General features: G+C 55.7%; 3 protein-coding genes across 3 annotated transcripts; 1 reads left to right on the forward strand and 2 right to left on the reverse strand.

Moving 5' to 3' along the window:
* Nucleotides 1–2,026: 2,026 nt before the first annotated feature.
* Nucleotides 2,027–10,006, reverse strand: DICSQDRAFT_184215 (uncharacterized protein; the record flags this gene model as incomplete). Its single annotated transcript, XM_007371452.1, has 18 exons — nt 2,027–2,951; nt 3,024–3,103; nt 3,159–4,211; nt 4,272–5,029; nt 5,083–5,182; nt 5,245–5,301; nt 5,356–5,568; nt 5,624–5,712; nt 5,770–6,190; nt 6,248–6,444; nt 6,505–6,951; nt 7,014–7,086; nt 7,136–7,272; nt 7,334–7,449; nt 7,503–8,087; nt 8,143–8,696; nt 8,757–9,144; nt 9,396–10,006. 15 exons carry the CDS (start codon nt 10,004–10,006, stop codon nt 4,983–4,985), a joined length of 4,035 nt encoding a protein of 1,344 aa, XP_007371514.1. The 3' UTR covers nt 2,027–2,951; nt 3,024–3,103; nt 3,159–4,211; nt 4,272–4,982.
* Nucleotides 10,007–10,273: 267 nt separating this feature from the next.
* DICSQDRAFT_73028 (uncharacterized protein) lies at nt 10,274–10,578 on the forward strand (the record flags this gene model as incomplete). The annotated part of the gene is made up of 2 exons (XM_007371453.1): nt 10,274–10,365; nt 10,425–10,578. Coding segments are annotated over 2 exons (246 nt in total), but the record flags the coding sequence as incomplete, so codon positions are not given.
* Nucleotides 10,579–11,654: 1,076 nt separating this feature from the next.
* DICSQDRAFT_141820 (uncharacterized protein) lies at nt 11,655–13,854 on the reverse strand. The gene is made up of 6 exons (XM_007371454.1): nt 13,676–13,854; nt 13,443–13,617; nt 13,342–13,392; nt 12,768–13,285; nt 12,463–12,709; nt 11,655–12,366 (listed from the first exon to the last, which is right to left on the reverse strand). The coding sequence occupies exons 1-6, from the start codon at nt 13,847–13,849 to the stop codon at nt 11,726–11,728; spliced, it is 1,806 nt and encodes a 601-aa protein (XP_007371516.1). The 5' UTR covers nt 13,850–13,854; the 3' UTR covers nt 11,655–11,725.
* Between the last annotated feature and the right edge of the window lie 1,511 nt (nt 13,855–15,365).

The following is a 15,365-nucleotide window of genomic DNA, read 5'->3' on the forward strand; positions in this document are numbered from 1 at the left end:
TGTCGCGCTGGCGGCGCCCGCCGCTCGTAGGGCGGGGGAGTTCTGACGGATGGCGGGGATACCGCCAGACGTACACCTGACCGGCGCAAGAGGCGAGACCCAGGGGCGCAACCGCACCCAAAGGCCGCAGGTTTATAGCCCGTTCCCTTGCCTTAAATGGCCGGGACTGGGCGGACGTCCGCAACGCACCTTTCCTGAGCCCTGCCCCCTTCCACACCATTTACGTACTCGAACGTCTCACTCTCGCCCCTGTCTGTACCCTGGCACATCCCCTTGCACCATCCCTCATCGACATCTCTCCCACCACACACCCTTAGATTGCATGAGCATCCTGCTCAACTATGTCCCGCCGACCTCCATCATCACCCAAGTAGACAACAATGTATTTACTGCCTACCATGAGGCTCGGCCTCGCAGGGCAATAAACGGGATCTAGAAGAAGAAGAAGCGTCGGAGCTCTTGCCCGAATACTTGACTTTCCAGCTACTGACAGGGGTTGCGTCCGGATATCTGCGCATTGACGGAAAACGATACGAGTGTTCAGGCTCTTAACACTGACGGTCTTCACCGTGGTCGGGCTGAGTAAGGCCCAAGGGCAAGAGGCTACGCGAGCTCCGAGTGACAACGATAGACAAAGCGCAGAACTGCACAGCTTGCCGTATTATGTAATCCGCACCCGCACTGTTGCAACTGGGAGCCTTGTGGGTGGACGTATCTTTCACGTCGACGTAGATGAGGCTCAGTCGTGAATGCCCCGAGAGGCGATGATGGGACAAGCCTCGTCGCGTTCTTCGTTGGGCGAGTACATAGTCTCCGCGCGCAGGAGGAGCCTCTGGCGTGGCCCGCGGCTTACGCACCCATCTCGCCGTCGTCACACCTGGCGGCACGCCGTCCGCTGGCCATCGAACACGAGATGCTCAAACGTCAGGCTTTCTGGAGGTGAACTCGACGCACCATGTACCGACGTTGAAGCTAAGGCTCGACTTGCCGCAGTAGTACCTTGCGCCTTCGCTACAGGTCTCTCAAGATGTAGACGTACATTTAACAGCGATGCTACGGGTAGAATCGGCGAGACCTCTACGTACTTATGCTGATCCGATGGTTTTCTCATGGTTGCCTCGACTGTGCTGCGCGGTCGGGTGGGCGCACGCCGCTCGGTGCAGAGGTGTCTGGAATACAAGGAAGACCACCCTTGGCCAAAGGTGATGGTTCTCAGTCATCCTAATGGTCCATCATCGCTGTTGTTCCGTTGCCAATGTCTAGGACGATTCGAGTTGTTGGACCAGGGCGTCTGAGACCGAGTACTTGCATACTTGGAACACGGGGGTGAGTGCTGGGATAAGCAAATATGACATGGAGCTCCCCATCAGCGACCGGATGTCGACCCGCGGAGTCGACGGATGGGCATGTCCCGACACGGCTTATCTGGGCGTCTCCTGCCTGGTTTGGGTGTGGACGGTGTGGGAGCCTTGCTTCGTCGGAATTGTTGTGCGGATTGTTCGTACCGCAACTGAATGCACGATGCGGCCTGAGTCGGGCTGGGACAGAACGTCGATTGCGCCGGAGGAAAAACTGGCGGAAGGGAGGAGGAATGAATTTGTCGACCAAGTCCATTCTGGACGTTATCGAAATGGGATAAGTATTATTAGCGCGGGGCAGGGGCCTGGGTCGACAACGGCCACCGTCTCTGTCTCTGACTTCACGTCGACCACAACATCCTCCTCGTCGACAACGCCGGCGACGACGAAGCAGGATATATCTTCACTCTCATCTAATCTTTTGAACGCCTATACCATCTTTCACCCACCTCCCACATGGCCACCGCTATTCCGATAGCACGCACTTCGTCTCCAGCATCCTTTGACGATCCTCGACGCTCGACGTATGTTTCCTCCTCTCCAGCCCACTCCCATCTTGTTGCCTCGCCTGCCTCTGTCTCTTCTTCTTCACGAGCCTCCTCCATGCTCGCTGCGAGCTCCCCACCCAGAGAGCCCGACCTGAACCCCATACACACCCTCGCCTTCGCTGGAAAGCAGACACCAAGTCAGGAAGTCCACATCCTCAAGGTCACAGACGACGCTGTCAAGCTCGAAAAGGGCCTCGTACCGGATCCCGTCCTCCACAAAGTCGGCGCCGTCCTCGCACAACACGTCCCCGCCTTTCATGACCACCGCCAAGGCAGCGGCGACTCTGGCTATGGTCCTCCCCCACCCTCCCCTCCCTCTAGTGTCGAGGGCGACGTTCCACCCTCGCGTAGACTCGCTAATGTTTCATCAGCATCCACCTCCCAGCCTGATGCGTCGCCCCGGTCCCCTCCAGTGACGTTCGAGGAACCCATCGCTGTCGAACGCGTATCGTCCTCGTCTCGGGAGCAGCGCTCGCGATTCGGCGCTCACAGCCTAAGACACCGCTCCTCGGCTGAGACGCGGTCCTCGCTGCGCACGTCCCAGTCTGCGTACGCACAAAGCACCCTGGACACGCCCCTTACAGACGAGCCACCATCCATCATCCCTCCCTCGCTCTCAAAGTCCCTTCCCACACGCAGCGCCGGCTCCGCTTCCGGAGCGGGTCCACACGTCTCTGTCGATGGTTACCTCCAGCCTCCCACCCCGCACCGGCCCTCGAGGCGCAATACCATCGGCGCCGGGGCTCCGTCATCTGCGCTGCAGTCTTCTCCTCCACGCGTGGCACGCATGGCGACGATGCACTCGGCCCACCCGGCTGCGTTCGAGGATGTTGGGGAACTCGCCGATGACATCGAGCAGCAGGCAGAGCAGATTCGCAGGGAGAGGAAGCGCGTCAAGGCGCAGCAGGAGGCAGAGCGGGCGCTGACCCGGAGTGCGACCATCGCGAGCAGGGTGGGCGATGGGCCGTTGGTGGGAAACTTGATTGGGGAGGACCACGTCAACTATGTGTTGATGTATAATATGCTGACGGGCATCCGGATAGCAGTGAGTGTGGACGTTCGTGTCTAAGTTGCGATAGGTGGACTGACGGTTGGCGCCGGTCGTCAACGTTCACAGGTATCGCGATGTCAAGCAAAGATACGGAGACCGCTTACAGATGAGGATTATACGGCACGGCATAAATATTCTTTCGATATGTGCGTGTCGCTTGTCGTTGTGTTTACGTTGAACCGCGGACTGACACTCGAACAGCGTCGGTAACGAGCTGACACCCTCCGCCAAGTACGACTTCAAGTTCAAGGATTACGCGCCTTGGGTATTCCGCGAACTACGTGAAGACTACTTCCACCTCGATCCCGCAGACTACCTCCTGTCGCTAACTGCGAAGTACATCCTCTCCGAACTTGGTTCTCCCGGCAAGTCCGGATCGTTCTTCTACTTCTCTCGTGACTACCGCTTCATCATCAAGACGATCCATCATTCCGAGCACAAGTACTTGCGGAGGATCCTAAAGAAGTATTACGAGCACGTGAAGAGTAATCCGCACACGCTCATCTCGCGCTTCTACGGACTCCACCGCGTCAAGCTCCCGCACGGGCGCAAGATTCATTTCGTCATCATGAACAACCTCTTCCCCGCGCACAAGGATATCCACGAGACGTACGACCTCAAGGGGTCGACCGTTGGCCGCGAGTACCCCGAAGAGAAGGCTGCGAAGAATCCGCGCGCCGTCTTGAAGGATCTCAACTGGATCAAGCGCGGGAAGACGTTGGAGCTAGGTCCGGAGAAGCGGGCGTTGCTGACGGAGCAGCTGAGGAGAGACTCGGAGCTGTTGAAGGAGCTGGGTGTCATGGATTACTCGTTGCTTGTGGGCATCCACGAAATGCAGAGGGGGAATCGGGACAACGTCCGGAGGAATACGCTCAAAGTCTTCTCGGTGAGTCATTACGACTTCGATCCGCATCTCCTCCCCTCAACGCACACGCGGTGTAGCCGGATATGCCCCTCATATCGCGAAAGAAGACGGTCAGCAAAGGACCGCAATCGCCGGAGGCGATCGCGATGCGCCGCATCATGCGCGAGGCGGACCCACAGCAGCTCGGGGCTGCGCTGAACCTTCCTGAAGAAGACACCGGCGAGCGACAGCATTTCCTATTCTACCAGGATGAGGGCGGCTTGCGTGCAACGGATGAGGCGAACGAGAACATGGACGTCATATACTACCTCGGCGTCATCGACATCCTCACGCCATACAGTGCCTTTAAAAAGCTTGAGCACTTCTGGAAGGGGCTCAGTGCCGATAGGGTATGTGATTCATCGTGCCTTGCTCTGGCTCCGGTGCTGATCATTCGTTTGGCGTTTCAGCACAAGATCAGCCCCGTCCCTCCGGCCGAATACGCTGGCCGCTTTTTCGCCTTCATGAAGGCGGTCATGCGCGGCGGTGAGGGCGGCGCTCGCTTTAAATCTGAGTAAACGTTGTTCTAGTGTCTCTTTCTCCTCTCTTTCTCGTGCATTGGCTTTCTATATTTGTCGTCGCAGCGGTTCGGTGTTTAGAGTATCGTTGGACTGGTCACGCTCGCAATCTGCAATTCTCACGTGTAGCACTCTAGCGTCATCTTTCAGTCATCATATCCTATTACGCGCATACCCCACTATACGTTTCCCCCAGCTACTTCCCCCACCTGCATCATGCATCAGTTGGTATCCGTAGGTCGGTATGTTGTCATATTTCCGCCAGTCGTCCTTGCCCGCGTCCACTCTCCTTAATTACTATTGTCGATGTCTTTCATGGTACCTTGAGCTCGCCCGTTATGCGGGCCGTGCTGCCCACTCTCCTTATGGTTTACTTTCTCTCATTAGTCTCTTCCATCTCGGACCTTCGCTTTGCAAGGAGTTTTTCTTTTCCAGCGTTTGCTTTCTGCACACCATCCCGATTGACTTTATTACAGTATATAATGTACTACCTATGCTGATGTACAGGGGGAATACAAGGGAATGCAAATCCAAAGCAACATACATACACACGATGAGAGCTACCAGCGTCGTTACGAGGGACATGGGAGGTCGTATCCGAAATCAGTCCGAGTCATCGTGCTGAGTCGCCGCTGGTTTCTTCCGTTGTGCTAGGAGGCTGGGTCAGCGATTAGGCTGTAGGCAACGGAAGGTGCAAACTTACTTCGTCTTGCTGCCCGCTTCTTTGCGACGTTCTTCTGGGTCTGGACGTTTCTCTCAAAGTCTTGATCTTCGGCGCCTTGCCGTCGGCTTTCTTCCAGGATCTGCGCGGGTGTATATGCATGAGCGAGTTATTTACAACATATGCAGGAAACTCGAGATGTACCCCTTCAAACTCGTTGAGTTCCGCATCCGGTTTGTTTGCGGATTTGTTTTGTCGTGCCTACGGGATCACAATCAGCATGAGCATGCGGACGGCGAAACGACAGGGATGTACCTTGGTCAGTATCTCCTGGAATCTGGCAAAGACTGTCTCCTCGTGGAGTTTGTCGCGATAGAAGGGCAAGCCTTCGACGAGTTTCTTGACGGAGCGATCTGACTTGAATGGGAGCAGCGACAAGCAGTACGCGATATCGCGCCATTGACGGGGGTCCTCCGAAAGCCGAAAACGCTGGCAAAGCTTCTCGACAATGTTCTCGGCTTGTCTCTCCTTGATTAACGACGTCTTGTGAGACGATGATGTGTTGTATGGTTTTCAGACGCACCTTCTCGATATACCCGAAGATAAATTTCATCGTGTTCTGGAACTTTTCTTCATCGATAGCGTGGGCACCAACCGACAGGTGACTAATGACTGCGATCGGCGACTGTGAGTCCACGAAACGTGTAAGGGGCGAGAAAGCAGTCGTACCGTCAGGCAGATTGTTGTAGATCGCATTGTCCTTTGTCGACAGCTCCTTGAAGAACAGCTTCGCAAGGTTCGAGATTCGCTCGTCCTCGTCTTCGACGCACTTGGCCATCTCGCCCATTTGACCCTTCACCTTCACCATCCCGTTGAGGATCAGATGCGTCAAGACCATCAGCGTGTTCTTTTTGACGACCATATCTGAGTCGCCAAGGCCCCGGTAGAGCTCATCGTTGCTCTCGTCGATGATGCTGCTGTATGAAACGGCGACGTCGCCAAGAGCGATGACTATGTTGCTGCGGATGCCCGGGTCATTCGACGTCTCCAGGACTTTGAACAACAATCGATGGTGCTGTTCACAGAATTGTGAACTGACACAGAGGAATTTGCTGAACGCCAGCGTTGCAGTCGCGCGAAGGGTCCGGTTCTGTCGCAGACATATTGAAGGCCGGGGTTTTTGATCACGAGCAGAACGTACGCTTACCTTGAACTTCTTTGGAGTGCCTACGATATGGACAAGCATCGGGCCGAAGGTGGCGAGGAGAGACTGAGGGCCGTAGAGTAGCTCATGCTCCCTCATGCCTTGGACCCGCTCACCAATCTCGTCCTCGGCGTTGCCGGCGACCTGGTCGAGTTCCTCCTGCTCCTTAGACTTTGCAGCCGCTCCACCGATCTTCTCGGCTGGGGTCGAACTTGATTAGTTCATGCGTGAAGAAAAACGAGTATTGTGAAGATACGTACCCATCTCTTTCTCGTGCTTCTGACGTTTCCATTCGCGCTCGACTAGTTCAAGGAAGACAATCTGCTTGATTGCAACATGGCCGACGATGAAGAACAGCTGGCTGAGCTCAAAAGCGTCACCAGCGTCCTTGGCGTCGTCTTTTTGCGACTGCGCCTGATGCGGAGCGTCAGGATCTACATCCTCTTCGTCTTGGTCCATGACGTTCTGGTCCTGCTGCGAGCTGGCCGAGGTGGCGGACTTGCGGCCAAACGCGCGACGCGTGAGGTTCTTAATCAGCTTTCCGCAGAGAAGGTCTGGACGTTCTCCAAGCGCGTAGATGGTATTGATCGCTTGTTCAGCCATAGGGAACCATTCCTTCGATCGGCATGGACGCTCAATTGCATCTTGAAGCTTCCGGAATAGGGGGTTCTCCATGTCAAGGCGAAGGGTCTTGTCGAGGAGCGAGCCTGCGTCCGCAGTCGTCAGCTCACAGGTCGAAAGAAAATGCGGCAAAGGCCTGGGAGCTCACCCTTCACTTTCTTGGCGCTTCCATTGAGACGCTGCAGAGCTACACAGGTGTAGCGAGCGAGAGTCAGATCGTTCTGAAGCTACTGTCAGTATAGATCTGCGCGGGGATCTTCTGGGTCTCACCTTGCCACGTTCGCCAAGTCCCACTTTCACCAATGTCTCGACGCGATCGGCGACGACCTGCCGCTTCGCGAGGGCGAGCATACCTAAGATGATCACCGCCCCTCTTCGTTGAGCCCTTGGTAGTGGCCTGTCGGAACCTAGGCGCAATGGGTGAGTGACAGCCAGAATAGATAGTCCCGATAGAAGTTCTGGACTCACTATACACCTGCCATAGCTTTGCGACAACCTCATCAGGGATGAAGTTGTCGTCCATGTACTGTCGCATCATCTCCTCAAGACTAGTGAGCTCAGCGAGCGTGGCGTCGTAGGTCATCCTACCAAAGAGTGCGTTAAGAGCAGTGGACAGCGAGATTCCTGAACGACATACTCAATCATGTTCTTTGCGATACGATTGGTCTGTTGCTTGGCGTCCAGACCATCGACTGGCTCAAAGTACATGTTGCGATAGCACTCAAGCACTCGCGAGCGGACGCTCTTGACCTCCTTGCCGTCCTCGCCAGTGGCGTTGTTGTCTTTGGTCCAGACGAGATGGAGCATCTTCTTGATCCCTTCGTGGGCTGCATCGAACTTGTACTCGTACGTGACGCGGAAGAACTCGATGGCTTCAAGTTGCTCGAGCTTGTTGGCCGACGCGAGCAGACGCTGGATGGTCTGCATTCCCTCCTCGACCTGGCGGATGAACTCGAGTGCGTCCAGGCAATACTTCTTCCGCAGCTTCTGTTCGAGGTGCTGGTTCTCGTTGAGTGAGCCGAGCGCCGCCGCTTCGTTTGCGAGTGCATTGAGATCGAGTTCCGATTTTCGGGGCTTCTTCTTACTCTTCTTGCGCGGTTTCGGAGCGTCGGACTCGGCATTGGAGCCGTGGCGCATCTGGACATCCTCATCGTCTTCTACGTCCTCTGTATCGTCATCTTCCTCCTCATCGACTTCCATTGATTCATCGCCTTTGCGCTTCCTATATGAACGTTAGTACCGAACAGCTCATCGCGGTTATGCGGCCTGAAACTTACGCCTTCCGCTTCTTCTTCCTCTTATCCTCTTCCCCGTCCTCCCCTTCCTCGTCGTCTTCATCTTCGTCATGCTCATCCTCAGCTTGGCTCTCCTCTTCATCGTTGCGCTCGACCGCCTTCCCCAAGTTACCCTCCATCTTCTCGAGCATATCAGACACCTCTTTGTACTGAACCTTCCACTCGGTCTCGCTCAGCAATCCGCCATACATCCCATAGGGATGCGTCAAGATGAGCCGGACGAGCAAGCTCACCGCGGACTTACGAACGCTGGCAGTCTTGTCCTCCAGCGCCTCGACGGCCGCGCGCGTTATCGCCAAACGCTGCTGCGGGAACTTGTGGCTACCGTCGCAGAGCTTCGCGAGCGTCGCGAGGACTTTGACGCGGACATAAGACGAGACGTCCATCATGCGCTCGATCAGGAGATCGTAGAGACCGTTGATCTGCTTCAGGTGTTTGGACTTGCTGGACGAATCCGACTCGTCCTCCGGGGTCTCCGCAAGCTCGTGGATGATGGACCCGATGACCTCGACGAGGGCCATGCGCATTGGGTAGGACTATGCGTGGAGCGTGAACGATCAATGTTTCATGGCAGGCACGACGGACGATAGGCATACCTCCGAATCGAGCTGCGAGAGCAGCAGACTGAGTTGCTTGAGGACCTGTCGGGGCGCGAGTTCGGCGAAGCGGATGAGAAAGCGCGAGAAGGCGCGCGGGCCCTTGGAATCCTGGCCGCTGAAGTTCTTGTTGGCGATCTCGCGGAGGATCTCGTCGCCCATCTGAGAGTGGTCGAATTCGCGCGCGAGGACGTCGAGACATTCAGCCATGTACTCGGACAGGTGCTCGTAATACTGGAGCGACTGCATGATAGAGATCTGGGCCGCGAGGCCATGAGCGTGGTGCTTGACGGCGAGACAGATGGCCTTGTAGACTCCGAACCGGATTTGTTGTTGTTTCATGTATTGCTCGTTCTCGGTGATGTGATATACGGGTCGGAGAACGCAGCTAGAAGAGATCAGCAATGGAGACGACGGCAGTAAACCACAAGAAGATAACAACGACCGGGGCAAGGAAGCAGGACACCAGTACAGCTTGGGTCTCGTTGGTGCTGCGACGGCCTCGCAGGCCACCTTGCCTCAGAGCGGCGTCCATACCGGTGTCAAGAGACTGCAGTGAATCAATGCGCCAGTCGGCGCTGACTCGTACCAGCGAGCAAGTCTGAAAAAGAGGGATGATAAGGAAGAGACACGACTTACTTGATGAAGGCCTCTCGTTCTCCGGCCGTCTGCCAGATCTTCTGGGTCTTCAACCGGAGGACTTTGTTGATGAGCGCAAGTGTTGCAGGTATTTGGACGCTCCAAGTCCACTCCTCAGCAGCCTTACGCGCTGTAGAGCGAGAGGTGGCAGGCTTTCCACCACGTCCGCGCTTGGGTTTAGGAGCGGGAGCGGGGGCATCGTCTTCGCCAGAGGTCTTGACTTTCTCGGCAACGCTAACAAACCAATGGAGGAGGAAGGCATAAATCTCTAGTGGGACCTTATGTGCCATGAAGGTCTGCTGGTCTTCGACGTCGATGTCGCGGGAGGTGGCTTCGACCTCGGCCTGGTAGGCGGAAGACAGGGAGTCAAGTATCTTGGTCATGTGGACGCCCTGGAGGGCAGAGGCGTGCTTGAGCAGAGAACGGTAGGCATCAAAAACAGAAGGGTCGACGATGGATTCTGAGGAGTGGGCAAGAGCGTCGACGGCGGGGTCGAGGACTTGAGCAATGGCGGAGTGGTCGAGAGAGGAGACGTCGACCTCGTTGTTGAAAGAGTAAGTGGGGAGGTCGGTGATGGCCTGTAGCTCTTCGGTGAGGTCAAATGATTCCATCGTGTGGGACGGCGGGGGCGGGGGGCGGCGTCGGGGAGGGAGCGGGGGACGGGGAGCGGGGGCGGGTGACGGGTGGCGGTGGGATCGAACGCGTTCAACCCGCGGTCGCGTCTGTCACAGCGCGTGTGTCACGGCTGGGTCACGGGCGGCTCGCCACAATTTGCGGGGCGGGCGTCTGTGGGGCAGCAAGCTTGGCTTGCGACGACGACGATGGTCGGTCTCCCGTCTCCGCTACACCTGCTGCCTGCTTACTCCCTCCTGCCGTAGATTATCCCTGTACGCTGCTTCTCCTGCGGAAAGGTGGTGGGCGACAAGTGGACTGCGTATCTGGATCTATTGGCCAAGGATATCAGCGAGGGGTGAGCCTTGCATTCCGTTCATCACGACCTCCGTCCAACCGCTCTGCCTATGCCCCCAGTGATGCGCTTGACCAACTCCAGCTCAAGCGCTACTGTTGTCGCCGCATGGTCCTCACACATGTCGACCTCATAGAGAAGCTCCTCCATTACAATCGTGCGTCGTCCTCTTCTCGCCTCCTGCCCCCGCGCTCACCCCCTTCTCCTAGCGAATGAGAGGAAACCGGACCGTGACAAGATCTAGTTCACACCTCTCTCGTCTGTATCTCTAGCATGTTGTCACCATCTTATTTTGAGTCGCTGTACTCTCTCACTGCGACACCCAAACGCTGTCTTCGGCAGTGAACAACTTCGACGACCCTCATACTCACCTTCCCATCCTCGTCTGCGGCATCGCCTCAACTCAACTACAATCCGTACATTCCGCACCCTCCCTGAAGGCTTCCTCCGGCTTCTGCCGTCGTCTATGACGCTTACACCCTCCCTGGCTATCCACCAGTCGTACAATCATCCTCAGAGACGGTATGGATGGTCCCCTTACTCGGTTTAGAGTCTATTTGCAGCGTGCCCCTCAGCTCAGTCATGAGCCTCGTACGAAGATCCAGAATAGATAATGCCCAACAGTCAGAGTGAGGTCCGGTGGTGTATGTGTTGGCGGGTTCTTGATGTAGTCTTGCACTGATGTATTGAAGAGATACGTAATGCAGCCAGACGAGGGGTTGGTGTCTACAGTGGTCAGATGTGTCGTCGAGCGTCTCTGCTGAGTCTTGTCCAAGTCGCCACTGCTTGCCCAGTCAGTCTCAGTCGCGCGACGCGTGAGCTCGCTGTCCCAATCTTACCGACCACATGTTACGCTCTACTATCCCACGTATATTGGCGTTAGGCGACGGAGATGGGACAGCAGATCGTGTGGTAGCAGACAATATTTAGGCGACTACGAAGATTCTGGCTCGTCCGGTTCCTCCATATACAATGCACGCGAGAGCTCGCCACTACGGTCAATTACTGCCCACTCATTACGATCCCGTATCCGCCCCATCGCGCGCTGGATAGTGCAGGTGTCCACCACCTCTGTCGCCCCAAGTCGGGAATAGCCTTAAGGATGAAGGTCAGAACTCAATATGGAAGACGGTCCCGAGCACGCTTATTTGGCCGAGTACACAGATGACGGCTTCAGTTGACTATGCGCTATTGTATTGAACAGCGTCGATTCATGGCTACCGCACTCTTCTTGATGGCAGGTTGCTACGTACAGTGCGGAGGTCGACGGAATGTATCGTCCATGGCTTGCAATTTCAACATGCCATTGATTCGCGTGGACAAAACGACGATGAGCTACAATAGGAAGGGTGGCGATAATGTATTATACTGGTACACCGGCCGGATGGCATTGCTTCTCAAACCGATCTAACATCGCGTTATCGTGTGCCTTGTCCATGATCCCGTGTCGCTGGATACCGCTTGTCCCCCAGTCCGGAAGACCCTCGTCCAAAGAAGCGGGATATCTACTACGACCATGCGTTCCGACCCAGTCAAAGTCGATAAGCATACCCCGAGGTCCGTCGTCAGGGCCAGATCCACCAGGGACAACCATGATGTTCGGGGTACGGAGGTCGCCGAAGACGAGGTCGTGCGAGTGGAGCAGCGCAATGGCACGCCGGACATCCTCGTAGATGCGATGTGGCAGGAGCTCGTTCCGCGTGGCCGATTCCCAGGCTATCGTGCCGTGGACGCGGTCCATCACGACCATGAATAAGTCGCCGTATACCGGGACACAGGCGTGCAGCGCTGGCGCTAGGTGCTCGGCCGCAAGCAGTTTGTGCGCGTCGGGATGATATCGCTCGGTGAACTTCACGACTACCTCGACGCTATCGGCAGGTGCGTCAAGAGACGAAGAGGACACCATCCGATCCTCACCGACGTTTGAAGACATCCGAGGCATGGTGGCGAGGTAAATGCCCGACTGTCGTTCTCTTTCGGTTTTGGCCAATAAAACTGCCTCGCCTGATGGTGTCAGCCGGTGCGTAAAGGTGAGGGCCGGTACGAAATCAGTGTAGGAAGGGATCTGAAAGGGCGAGGGGAACAGATGAGCGATACTACCTTGGGGAGGTGGGGCGGCGTTGAGTTGTTTGTAGAACGCTGTGAGGTGAGACATGGCGCTTCGAGTGGCCGCGAATGCTCGAGAAAGACGGAGGACGTTCTTTGCAGAGTGGAATCCCAAGTGCAGACGCTCAGACAACAGCAAATTGTAGTAAGTCCCGTCGGTATATATCGCAACCCCGATTTCAAGCAGGTTGCCCATGATACCACAAAGGATGGCAGGATAGTTCGATCGTCTCCTTAACGCCTACGCTTCACATCAATACAGACTCATGACAATGACGGAGATAGTAGAACGATCGAACCTTGAACTGAGGTGCAGTTGCGATGTGCGTGTACGATAGTCCTGCTTGTAGGGAGGCGTCACCTTTGAGACCAACCTCGTTCTTCACCTCCACCACAACGAAAGGCGGGTCGTCCACACTGATAGCATCTGGGGCAACGCCGTAAAGCGTTTTGGAAGGTTCCCAATGCAGCTCCTTAGCGAAAATCTCGCTGAGCGAAGTCTTGATAGCCTCCACTCGGGCATCCTCCACTGGATAGCTGTGCGCCCCGGCTGCCATGAGTGAATGCACCAGTCGGATGAGTGCCGGAGGAGGATCGATCTCAGGGATGTCATCGTCCAGGTGGCGCAGATGATAGTCAAACCGGCCCAAAACATGGTTGAAGAGGGAAGCAGGGGGACCATAGTTTCCGGCAGGTCGCCCAGCATGAAACTTGTCGGCATTTTTGACAACAACGTTTTGCACGCCCGCAAAATCCGAGACACCAGCAGAGGGCCGGGGAACATCGTTCCGAATTGACTCAGTGCGCTTTTCACGCTCTGGTGAGGTATTTTCAACACGAGGACTAGAGTCGACACGCAAATGGCGGACGTACCTCTGAGCGCCTGGTCCTGGAGGGTACCCAGTTCATCCAGACTCTCTAGGACTAGAGCACGTGTGAGGCGGACGGCGATAATACCCACGCAGCGGGCTTACCTTCTTCCGTGACAACAAGAAAATGCACCAAGTCGGGAGATGGGCCATCAGGGAAGATTGTACGGACCTCTTTGATAAGTCTGACCACCTTGTCCTCGTCCTGACGGTGCTGCAGAAGCCATTGTCGGCTGCGAGAGAGCAATGTGGTGTCCGGCTCGATCAACAAATCTGAGGGCTACGGGAGCGGGGGATAAAAAACGACCGCTTGGGGCGGACCAAAACGATGGACGTACAACGTAGAACGTGCATTTTGCTGCGCCAAGGTGGCTAGCGACACTCGGTTCCTGTTCCCTGGCCAGTTTCCACAAATGGCTCAAGCGGAAGGTATCGGCAGCGGCAACGGTTACGACGATGTCGTAGGCACCGTCGGGATGAGGATAGAAGAATATGTAGTCGACGTCAGGCATAGTCGTGGTTCGAGATCAAGTTGAAATTCTGAGCCGCTGACCACGGCAAACAAGAGATCCTATAAGCGCCCGTGTCGGCCTCACTCGACGAGTAGCTATGACCGCGCGGAGCCATCGTCGCTCGTGATCCCCAGTGAGAACGTGCGCGATTCATGTCGATTTAGGTCGAATCTGATTGTATGTAGTCGTGCAATCCGACACAATACGAAATCCGGACTATTTGCGACGGTCGTCGTATTCAGCGGTATGAGGTAGACTCACGACCCGAATGAATCGCAATACAGTTCGATTTGGGTCGACAGCGATCGTTTACCGTCGGCCACGTTCGGGCTCATCAGCTAGGGGGCGGTATCCATAGCAAGCACGCAATTGGATAGAACTCGTGATATAACTGTATTCATTCGTATGGGCTCGGAAAAATACACGGTGCAATCCAGCTCTAACCAGACGCAAATGTCTGCCATAGGATCCCCGGCGGGCGCATTTGGTTCTTCTTGGGTGCAGTCGATTGCGGTCGCGTCCGTGCAGGCTTGACTCGTGCGCGCCACATAGTTGAGGTCGTCCCGCTGTCAGAACCAGATAGGCAGAGTCGTACCAAAGCAATCGTGCGAAGATTTTGAAAAGCGACAGCAGAGGCTTGTACCACTCGGACAAGAGCAATTTTGGCATAGGGTTATGCAAGAGTTTTCTGGGATTTTGGTGGGCGGACCCTAGGGTCGGCTAAACCCTACCCTAGGGTTTAATCCACTGTCATAGATGCCATCACCCTGCATACTCCCACTAGCAATATAGCAATATATGTAGTAGCACTTGTAGTTACTATAGTACAAGTAGACTATAAGACAACAACTACACCAGTACTATACAGGGCACTCCGGGAGGCCCGCGGCAGACAGGGATAGGGTGGGTGGCGCTGGCACAGCCACAGGCCCCCCCACCACAGGGGCGGTCCTCCTGGAGGACTGTCTGCGTGATAGCATGGCACTGCAACAGGGGTGTAGAGCGCTGTGCGGCAAGGCTCGCACAATGAGCATGGGGTCATCAGTGACATGGGAGGGTGAAAGGACGACATTTGAACAATGAGCTTGACAACACCACCCGCCTGCTTGACATTTCGGTGGCAGGTGTGGGTTAGGGAGAGAGATTTAAGAGGGTCAAAGTGGTGGGGGATCAGGGTTAGGGGGGCCTTAGGGCGTGCTTTTTCGAAGATGTCTCCGGGTACGCAGTCAGGTTGCGTTTCCGGAACACAAGTCCTGTCACATAACATCAGGGTATGCAGCACCTCTGTGTACCCTGATTGAGAGGATTGAGCTTAGAGTGGACGCATTGATGTTGTGGCGTAATTGAGTTTGGTCACGTAACAATGAGGGTACACAACACATCTGTGTACCCTCATTGCAAGCACCCACACTCAACGAGGTTGTCAACTGAGCTGGACTAGGGCTGAACGCGGATCATCCGCAGCTCGATCCAGATCCTCACCTGCGGGTTTTTGAGGATCAGAAGCCTCGATCCA

Source organism: Dichomitus squalens, assembly GCF_000275845.1.
Source record: "Dichomitus squalens LYAD-421 SS1 unplaced genomic scaffold DICSQscaffold_106, whole genome shotgun sequence".
Taxonomy (NCBI): Eukaryota; Fungi; Basidiomycota; class Agaricomycetes; order Polyporales; family Polyporaceae; genus Dichomitus; species Dichomitus squalens.